General features: G+C 37.4%; 1 protein-coding gene across 12 annotated transcripts in view; it reads right to left on the bottom strand.

The window, feature by feature from the left end:
* STAG2 (STAG2 cohesin complex component) overlaps window positions 1-11,361 on the bottom strand; it is a 140,208-nt gene that overhangs the window by 58,179 nt on the left and 70,668 nt on the right. For all 12 annotated transcript variants that reach the window (XM_032757573.2, XM_032757569.2, XM_058441431.1 and 9 more), the window contains 2 exons: window positions 5,387-5,483; window positions 376-452 (listed from right to left, as the gene is read on the bottom strand). In XM_032757573.2, the coding sequence (XP_032613464.1) occupies window positions 376-452; window positions 5,387-5,483 (174 nt within the window). The remainder of the gene's footprint in view (window positions 1-375; window positions 453-5,386; window positions 5,484-11,361) is intronic.

Here is an 11,361-nt window from a genome sequence, read left to right as displayed (position 1 = left end):
TTTTTTTTTGACGGAGTCTCACTCTGTTGCCCAGGCTGGAGTACAGTGGCGAGATCTCTGCTCACTGCAACCTCCGCCTCCCAGGTTCAAGCAATTCTCTTGTCTCAGCTTCCCAAGTAGCTGGGACTACAGGCGCACACCACGACGCCTGGCTAATTTTTTTGTATTTTTAGTAGAGACAGGGTTTCACCATATTGGTCAGGATGGTCTCGAACTCCTGACCTCAGGTGATCCACCTGCCTCGGCCTCTGAAAGTGTGGGATTACAGGTGTGAGCCACCATGCCCAGCCTAATGCTTACAATTTAATAATACTTTCAAAAATAAGTCAAGATAAACATGCATAAGTTATCAAAACACTTAAGGTAGTAAGTTACCTCATCGAATTCTTCAGTCATTTTTCGAATTATCTCAGAGTTCTGCATATGTCTAAACATTTCTGCTGTGACAACTCCTGAAATTTGCAAAAGTCAGAAGTTAATATACGGTGTGATAAAAAAATAAAGAAAACTTCCAAGTAAGTCCCTAACACTAAGAAGTCTATGGTCACACAATAAAGGGCATACTTCTTCAACCATCATCTAATGATCTTTACCATGATACTCTAATCTATAAATAAAGCACAAACAAATGCTATCTATTCTCAATATGCACAAGAAAACAGCCCCATACTTCTGACAGATATCTTTTTTCCTAACACAATTAACTTTGGCCATTTCTACCTGAGTCACTTTACTCATGCTGTAATATTTATATTGGCTTTGTCTCTTTAGCATAAACCATATGTTATCAAGAGTGAGACAGCATCTAGTATAACACTTAAAACCTTGGGGATGAAGCTGAAGATAAGGAAAAGAGTAATAGCTGAAGTTCACTTTAGTCAAGCCTCTTTATTAAGCACTATTGCATGTAAGGTAACTACATCCTAACATCCTCTAAAAGAGCTAAGTAGTAAACTGTAGTTCCCGCCCACCTAGACACCTGTAATCTAGTTAAAAGTTAAAACTAAAGAATACCAAAAAGAAAAAGCTGTCAAAAGTAGTACATAATCAAAGCCCTGATCTGTAGAAATGCCAAATGCTATAGCTCTGACTCCACCTCCAGTCCACACCCACCAGAAAAACCACACGTTATAAGTTAGAAAATCAAGAACTATGTCAAAGAGAAACAATATGATAAGGACCTTTAGAATCTTACACAGGAGGATGGTAGAGGAAAAAAGAAAGAATACACATTAGAAGTAGTAAAACATTAATCAGGTGGAGACCAAACATCAGAAAGGAAATTCCTAGTGTGCAGTAAGAAGATATACATGAACTTCCACTGATGGGGCATCAGACTAAGAGAGAGATGGAGGCAGGGGTAATCAACGTAAATACTAGATTTTCAAAATCCTGTTTTTATTGTTGAATTATTTGCTGACCAGTCTTCTCACTAGAAATATCATAAATATAGTAATATCTAAAAGAAGAATGTCTTGGTACAGAAAGATGAGATTTATAAATAAGAACTAGATATAATTAACATAGATTTTTTTTCAATTGACCAGAGCAATATTTTGTATATGCATGCATCTGTGTGTGTGCGCGCCTGTGTATATACATAGCTGTAAAACCATAATCCCAGCTTCACAGATGAGGAAACTAAGGCTTAGGCTAAGGCTAAAAGAAATTAAATAATCTGTCTGAGACTATTCACCTAAATCATGCTGCCTCCCTCTTATCTGGGTGAGATTAATTTCTAGTGGTACCCTAGAAGAATCCTTACTTGCCGCAACTTAAAAAAAAAAAAAAAACCCAAATGATTGTTTTAAAAAGTTGATGAACTCAGGAGAAAGCACCATTTCTCTGGCTAAAGAAACACACTCTTGGCCGGGTGCGGTGGCTCATGCCTGTAATCCTAGCACTTTGGGAGGCCGAGGCGGGCGCGTCAATTGAGGTCTGGAGTTCGAGACCAGCCTGGCCAACATGGTGAAACCCCGTCACTACTAAAAATACAAAAATTAGCTGGGCGTGCCTGTAATCCCAGCTACTCGGGAGGCTGAGGCAGGAGAATCGCTTGAATCTGGGAGGCAGAGGTTGCAGTGAGCCGAGATCACACCACTGCACTCCAGAGCCTGGGCAACAGAGTGAGACTTTGTCTCAAAAAAAAAAAAAAAAAAAAAAAAAAAACAGAAAAGAGAAGAGGAGAAGAGAAAACATACACTCTCAAAAACCTTTTGAAAGGCTTTTGTTTTTAAATCTAGAATCACGTATATCTCTTCAAAACCTTCCCATACTTCATACCCAGGTGCTGTATACCTGGGAATGCTAGAGAAGGAAAAGTAACTAATGGCCTGAACATTTTCTGTGAAATTAACATTTACATATAAATATATCTCAAAGCAAACATACTGCATACTTTTCAACAATCCTTCATTTCTAAAGCTCCTCCCCCTTCTCATAAACCACAAGACATCCAGAAACCCAAAAACAAGCAGAAAAGGACCTCAGAGCAGAAAAGAAAGTAGCTATCACAAACTCCATTCATTTAACTCTTGAGGCAGGTATGAAGCCACCATTAGGACATAAGGCCAGAGCCTGCTGCCTTAAAAATGTGGGGGACATTTTTAGCAAGACTGCTAAAATCAGGTAAATCTAAAAGTGATACAGCAAGACCCTGTCTCTATTTTAAAAGAAAAAAAGAAAAGTGACAGCTGACTAGGAAAAAAAGAAGAAAACACTGGCCACAGAATCACCAACGGAGCAGTCAGGAGCAGCATAGAGTTAAACATCCCTCCATGCTTCAACAGCTACAGAAGCCATCAATGTATTGCAGAAAAATAACTGATGCTTATAACAACCTTGGGTCTGCAGGAAATGTTAAATTACAATAAGTATACTTAAAGAAGTTTCTAAGTCATTTATAAAAGAATTATATTAAAATAATTTTGTGTGTATAAGTAATTAATGGCTTTATCTTTGATTATATAGTAAATTCCCCTTCATGGAGACTGCCTGATTCTAAGATAAATATTACAGCAGTGCTTAAATTAACCTTGCAATTTAAGTTTTCAACACCTTAAGTTTTTAGAAATCTTGACAAACTCACTTGTGACAAGGTCCTAATGTTGAGTTAGCAAGCTCCTGATGTGTAAACAAACTGATGCCAAAAAAAGAATGAATTTGACAAAGGGAACATGCTCTGTGGCCTTGTTTTAAAAACAACTACAACTCAGAAGCCTAATTAAGAAACTCAGGCGGGAGTGGTGGCTTACACCTGTAATTCAAGCACTTTGGGAGGCCAAGGTGGGACAACTTCTTCAGGCTAAGAGACTGAGACCAGCCTGGGCAACAGAGAAAGATCTGTCGCTACCAAAAAAAACTAAATTTTAAAAAAAAGAAAGAAAGAAACTCATACCAAAAACAGACAAACAAACAAACAAACAAACTCTCGCCAGTAAGGTGGCTCATGCCTGCAATCCCAGCACTTTGGAGGCTGAGGTGGGACAATTGCCTGAGTTTAGGAGATTGAGGATCAGCCTGGGCAACATAGCCAGATCTGTCTCTACGAAAAATAAAAAATAGCTGCGCATGGTGGTGCAACGCCTGTAGCCCCAGCTATTTCGGAGGATGAGGCAAGAGGATCACTTGCGGCCTGGGCAACATGGCAAAACCCCATGTCCACAAAAAATAAAAACAGAAACAAAAAATTAGCTGGGCATGTTGTCGTGAGCCTGCAGTCCCAGCCACCCAGGAGGTTGAGGTGGGAGGATCACCTGAGCCCAGGAGGTCCAGGCTGCAGTGAACCATGATCACGACACTACACTCCAGCCTGGGTGAAAGAACAAGACTCTCTCTCAAAAAATAATAATAATAAAATAAAATAAAAGGGGAGACTTAAGATTTAAAATTTTAACTCATTACGTTATTTCTGGCACCTGTTCAGTTGTCGGCACTCAACCTTCCATTTGCAAAGAGTCTAACGAGAAAGGACATAGCCCTTGATTATATGACACAACAAGCAGGTACTTGCATCCATCCTACCCCAGAAAAAAATGACTGGATATAGAGAAAAATAATTTTAGTATAGCTCATCTTTAAACAGTCAATCTGGTTCAGAACCTTAAGGATACCATAGTAACATCACGACAACATCTCCTCTGAACAGAAATCAGCTGAATTTTCTAATATTGAACTAAAGCTACTTTTATTTTAGGCAAATGAAGTAAACTAGGCAGCTCTCTATACGCCATGATTAAGACAATTTTTTAAATTTCTCAGCACCTTAGTGACATTATAAAGATCACAGGCTCAAGAATTTAATATAGTTGTCTATCTTTCAGGCCTCACAGACAGGTAACATTTAATACACATACTACACTGAATGTTGTGATCAAACTCAAAATGCCAATGTTACTTGTTTTTCGAAGATATTATGGTATCTTTAAAGGAATACTGCAGAATTGAATTGCTCCTTACAATTCGGCTTCTGCATTTGTTTAAATAAATCATTCTTTACCATCTTAACGTTTTATATCTATTTTTAAGCAACTTTCTCTCCCAATTTCTAATGCTCTAATTTTTTTGATGCCACTTTCATTAAAAAAAAAAAAATACCCCCAGAAATCTCCATAAAATGTATTTGCCTGGGCATCATCTGAAATTTCAAGGATGAACTAAGTATTGGGAGACACCAGATACATCAGAACCTGCCCGTAATCTTGACTGACTCATTTATTGATCCATATGAGGATATATGATTCCCCAACTTACATAATTTTGTCCCCCTGCCAAATGTTTGTCCTAAATACTTCTGTCTTAGGGAAGAAATTTCTGTATTTTGTACTTTTATCATTCCCAGTTCAAAATGTTTATAAAATAAAGTAAAAACACTTTAAAGAAGATACCACTACACACAACAAAATTTCTTTACCTTTTAGAAGAAATGTCAATTTCATCAACACCTTATTTTAACTTACTTAACATAACTTACTTACTTGCTTGCTTACTTACTTACTGTTATTCATGGCACTTTTTAACTCCCTACACTGTACAATTACCTGTCATCTGAACCTGTATCTCTTCATTATCTTCCCCCTCCCTTCTTAATCAATTTCTTTGTTCCTAAAACCAGATGCTGAAAGTAGGAAATATATCTAATAAAAGTAACATAACAATTATAAACTGCTAAGTTTTTAGATAACTTTCACATATGAATAAAACTTTTGTTAATAGACTTTCTCTTTTACTTTGTCCTTTGCTCTTTTTTCCTTACAAATTTTGTGCGGATATGATGCAAATAATGCCTTAGCGTTATTTACCATGTAAAGTGCTAACAACATCTCTTTAGGTGGAACAACGAAGTTACTATTTGAGAGCTGCTGATTTCAAAATAAATATATCTTACCTTTACAGCCTGAACACTGAATAAAAAAGTTGATAAGGTCAAGAAGTGCTATATCTCGGTCATGCTTGTATGATTCTATCCAATCATCTACCACCGACTACAGCAGAGCGAAAAAAATAAAATCATTAGCTTCTTCTTATTTTCTCAAAATCATTTAAGTCTGATAAAGTCATAAAATTCAAGATTATACAGTATCACATTACTTTAATATAAATATTTATACACTGAAATTTAAAGTTCAATTTTAACAATAATAAAATAGAATCGAATTCAGTAAAACAATCTGATAACACAAAATGACCTATCAATCTTCTATTTATTTTGCATTGAAAAGAATGTGGAAACTATGGAACTCAATTCCATCAAGTATAATTACTTATGATTTCTCAGTGACATTAAAGAAAGGAATTTCAAATAATTAAGACAATACAGGGCAGGTGTGCTGGCTCATGTCTATAATCCCAGAACTCTGGGAGGCCGAGGTGAGTGGATCACTTGAAGTTAGGAGTTCGAGACCAGCCTGGCTGACATGGTAAATAAAACCTTGTCTCTGCCACCAATACAAAAATTAGCCAGGCGTGGTGGTGCACGCCTGTAATCCCGACTACTTGGGAGGCTGAGGCACGAGTATCTCTTGAATCCAGGAGGTGGAGGTTGCAGTGAGCCAAGATCACGTCACTGTACCCCAACCTGGGCAACAGAGTGAGACTCCATCTCAAAAAATAATAATAATAATAAAATATTCTAAAATTATATTGTAATGGTGGCTGTACAACTCTGAATTTGCACTTTAAAGGGTAAATTTTATAGTATGGTAAATATATCTCAATATGGTTATTTCTTAAAAAAGAAAATAGGCTAGAACTAAAAAATAAAAGGAATACTTTATTCTTTTGGGGGCAAGAGAGGCAACGACAAAACTGATTTTCAATTTTTAGGCTGGGTGCGGTAGCTCACGCCTGTAATCCCAGCACTTTGGGAGGCTGAGGCCAGTGGATCACTTGAGGTCAGGAGTTCGAGAGGCCAACATGGTGAAACCTCGTCTCTACTAAAAATACAAAAATTAGCTGGGTGTGGTGGTGCATGCCTATAATCCCAGCTACTCGGGAGGCTGAAGCAGAAGAATCACTTGAACCCGGGAGATGACGGTTGCAGTGAGCTGAGGTCGCACCACTGCACTCCCGCCTGGGCAACAGAGCGAGATTCTGTCTCCAAAAAAACAAACAAACAAACAACAACAAAACTTTTTAAATAGAGCAAATTAAATAAAATCAAGATGATAAACAAGAGCTAGTGTAAAAAAACAAAAGGTTGGGAGAGGGAAATATTTCTAAGTTATATACCAATAAATAGGAAATCCAGGTACAAACAATGACTAAAACATGTAGAATTTAATGTACAAAAAAGATACTATGATTACACAATAAAGATAAATCAAGGAAAAATATCTAAGAAATACCTGGTTCAGATAGACTGACTAGAATTATTCTAAAACTTTAATTTCTACTTTCTTGTATTTACAACAGCTTGTTTATATTAACCACATAATTTACAAAAGAAATGTGCTCAGTATTTTTCCCAAATATGATATAAGCAATAAACAGCAAAAGAATATATCATAGAGACTGTGACAGTTTTAAAACACGGCCCCAAATTATTGGACACTGCTCCCCAGTAAGAGGGTCTGTGTCATCTTCTCTAGAATAGAATGCAGTGATGCTTCCAAAATTAGGTCACAGAATGCCAGGCAGCAACTGCACTGGTCTCTTGGAGCACTAGCAAACTAGACACTACTCTCAGGACATTCTCTCCAAACCCAGATGCCATACTGTAAGAAGCCCTAGCCACATAGAAAGGCCATTTGTAGTTATGCAGCTAACAGTTCTGGCTAAGTCCAGCCTTCATATCACTACAGACTAGGCACTAAACATGAGTAAAGAAGCTTCCAAATGATTATAGTCCCTAACTGTGTTAGTGCCAGGCACTCAAATGGTCCCAGCTAAGGCCCTTGACATCATAAAGCAGAGACAAGTCATCTCCACTTAGTTCTGTCTGAATTCCAGACCCAAAGAATCATTAGGCATAATAAAATGATTGTTGTTTCACATCACTAAGTTTGGGGTGGTTTGTTATGCATCAATAGATAACTGGAACAATGGCTACTCTCATCAATAAAGATGCAAAATATTCAATGAACTCTTACAAAGAGACCACTACATCACATTAAAAAGTAATTCATTAAGATCAAGTAGAGTTTACACTAGGAAAATAAGTCTGCTGTAATAAAAATAATGTGAGCTACTGAAATATGCTTAAAATTTTTAATCAGATAGTATGCTGAGAACTTATGTAACAAAATTCAACATCTGTTATATAATAAAATTAGGGGGCACATGCATACTTTCTCCATTCTTAAAACATAACAACTAGTTTTAAAATAACTGCCATTCTTGCATTTATTGACTATCACTTATAATTACTGAGAGAGACAGCCTGGCCAACATGAAGAAGCTCTGTCTCTACCAAAAAGTACAAACAAAAATTAGCCTGGCGTGGTGGCATGCACCTGTAATCCCAGCTACTTGGGAGGCTGAAGCACGAGAATCACTTGAACCTGGGAGGCAGAGGTTGCAGTGAGCCGAGATCGTGCCACTGCACTCCAGCCTGGGTGACAGAGTGAGATCTTGTCTCACATAATAATAATAATAATAACAACAACAACTACTGAGATAGGTATATCCTGGCAATGCAAAAATAATGAATAACACATGATCCTTGATCAAAGAATTAGCAACCTAGAGTCAAAGTCAGGCACAGTATAAGTGCTATATAATGAAAAGATAAAAGTAAAAAACACATTGGAAACGAAAAGTAGTAGTGTCTGAGAATGCTTTGCAGAAGACTGACATTTGATTCGCTCAGAAGACTGACATTTGACATGCAAGGGGGGAGCAAAATAAAACTACTGCAAACAACAAGAAAAACAAAAAGAAAAGCCTAAGGGCAGAGTATATACTGTGACTGGAGGACAGAAAATATAGCAGAAGGAAATCTGGGCTAGAAATTTTAGATAAGAACCCTTGGAAGTTTCTAAACAAAGGACTTCCTCCATCAAATTTGGTCTTAAAAGGGTAACACAAGTGGGAACACACATAACAAAATAAAATTGTCGAAAAGATTCCAGGAAATCAATGGAAAGATAGTGCAGACATTCTCTCTTAAGAGGCAAACACATTTCGAAACAGAAAAACAAGCTAGGCACAATGGCATGTGCCTGTAGTCCCACTTACTGGGGAGGCTGAGGCAGGAGGATTGCTTGAGCCCAGGAGTTCAAGTCCGGCCTGGGCAACATAATGAAACCTCATCTTAAAATAAAAAAAGAAAATAAAAATGACACAGATAGAGGTACAATCTTAATATGACAAGCCATAAGCAACACACAAAAAAAGAAAATATTCATTTTTAGATAAAAATGGAATAGCCTAATTAGCTGTGGTTATGAGTCAGGATTTCTCATAGCTGTGGTCCGAAGGGTTTTGTGTTCAAACTGTATGTTGAACTGTAGTCACCAATGTTATGGTATTAAGAAGTGGAGCCTATAGATGGCAATTAGATCACGAAGCCCCTGAGAGCTGCCTTGCCCCTTCTACCATGTGAGGACACAGTAAGAGGATGCCATCTATGAACCAGAAAACAGGCCTTCACCAGATAATGAATCTGTAGGCACCTAATATTGAACTTCGCAGCCTTCAAAACTGTAAGAAATAAATTTCTGTTTTTTATAAGCTTTCTAGTTTATGTTGGTTTTTTGTTTTTGTTTGTTTAGACAGGGTTTCACTCTTGTTGCCCAGGCTGGAGTGCAATGGCGCAATCTCAGCTCACTGCAACCTCCGCCTCCAGGGTTCAACTGATTCTCCTGCCTAAGCCTCCCAAGTAGCTGGGATTACAGGTGCTCACCACCAAGCCCGGCTATTTTTTTTATTTTTAGTAGAGACGGGGTTTCACCATGTTGGGCAGGCTGGTCTCCAACTCCTGACCTCAGGCGATCCACCCACCTTGGCCTCCCAAAGTGCTGGGATTACGTGAGCTGCTACACCTGGCCTATGTTAGTTTTTTAATAGCAGCCCAAATGGACTAAGACACTGATGTTAAAAAGATAGCAGAAGAAAGAAGATTAGTGCATTTAACTACTTAGAATAAAATATTACAGAGAAAATCTATAATATAAAAATAAGAAGGAAAGTAATGAAATGCAATATAATGTAACTGAAATAATTTATCCTCTTGATAAAAATAACCCAAAAGGAGAACTAGAGAGAGAAAAGTAATTTTTAAAATTGGGGAATGACTAAATAAACCATAGCACAGTAATATAATGAGACATTATTTATTTTTTAAAAGCCAAACATATTCAAAACAGTAATTTAAAACACTAAACAAGAAAAAGAATCCACACTCTAATCATGATATACAAGCAAACCTTAATAAACAGATAAAAAAAGGTGCATTAGAATGGTATGAATAAATCTGGCACCTTTTAAGTTCTTTGCTCTGTAAAATTGGTGAAAGCTCAAACAATTAACAAGTATTTTCACATTTTACATGTAAAACTGTTCTTTATTAGTCTCATTTGATACATTTTATTTATAAAACCACACATATTAAGCTAATTCTATATTTCTAAACAAGGTATTTGTGTCAGCTTTTATTAACAAAAAGCCTGAACAGATAGTTCTCAGAAAACCATTCATGTGTACCCATCACTGATTAAAGTTATTTCTATGAAGAAATACTATTCTCCACAGTCATAAAAAATGCAGTTGTGTCTTTCACAGCAACATAGATAGAGCTGGAGGCAATAATCCTAAGTGAATTAACGCAGGAACAGAAAACCAAATACCACATGTTCTCACTTGTAAGTGGAAGCTAAATATTGAGCACACGTGGACACAAATGTGGGAAACATAGACACAGCGGACTACTGGGGGTGGGGGGTGGGGACTGAAAACTACCCACTAGATACTATCCTCACTTCCTAGGTGCAATATACTCATGTACAAACCTGTATATGTAACCTCTGTATCTAAAAGTTGAAATTAAAAAAAAGAACTATTTCCTGTAGCTTTTATAGATTAAATTAAAACTTTATTAAGTACATATACTCCTTGAGTATTGTATTTATTCCACTTTCTAATGGTTTAGCCAACATTAGAAAGCCTAAATGCTTCTATTGTCATAAAAGTACGCAGAGAAAACTAATTCGAATGATTCGACATGAATATGCCTCCAACTTTTTATTCTTCTAAGAAACAAACACAAATAATAAAATTTGTAATAGACAACAGTAATCAAAATAATTCATTCCACTAAAGTGGACAGTAATTATATTAGGTCACTCAACCAGGAATTCCATATGGGTAGAAGACTTCGTATTTTAATGGCATCTATATAAATTCAGGGAAAATTGAGACCTCATAGCCATGGTTTAAATCAGCATATTTTTAACCAAATTATTTTTTACCTTATGCCATTAAAAAAAAAAATAATGGGTTGGGGCTGGGCATGGTGGCTCACGCCTGTAATCCTAGCACTTTGGGAGGCAGGTGGATTACTTAAGGTCGGGAGTCTGAGACCAGCCTGGCCAACATGGTGAAACCCCGTCTCTACTAAAAACCAAAAATTAGCCAGCCTTGGTGGCGGGCAACTGTAATCCCAGCTACTCAGGAGGCTGAGACAGGAGAATCACCTGAACCCAGGAGGCGGAGGTTGCAGTGAGCAGAGATCGTGCCACTGCACTCCAGCCTGGGCAACAGAGTGAGACTCCATCTCAAAATAATAATAATAAAAAAAAATAATGGGCTGGGCATGGTGGCTTCTGCCTGTAATCCCAGCACTTTGGGAGGCCAAGGAGGGCAGATTACTTGAGGCCAGGAGTTCGAGACAAGCCTAGCCAACATGGTGAAACCCCATCTCCA

Source organism: Hylobates moloch, unplaced genomic scaffold (assembly GCF_009828535.3).
Source record: "Hylobates moloch isolate HMO894 unplaced genomic scaffold, HMol_V3 SCAFFOLD_7, whole genome shotgun sequence".
Classification (NCBI taxonomy): Eukaryota; Metazoa; Chordata; class Mammalia; order Primates; family Hylobatidae; genus Hylobates; species Hylobates moloch.
This window is presented reverse-complemented; position numbering and strand designations above follow the sequence as displayed.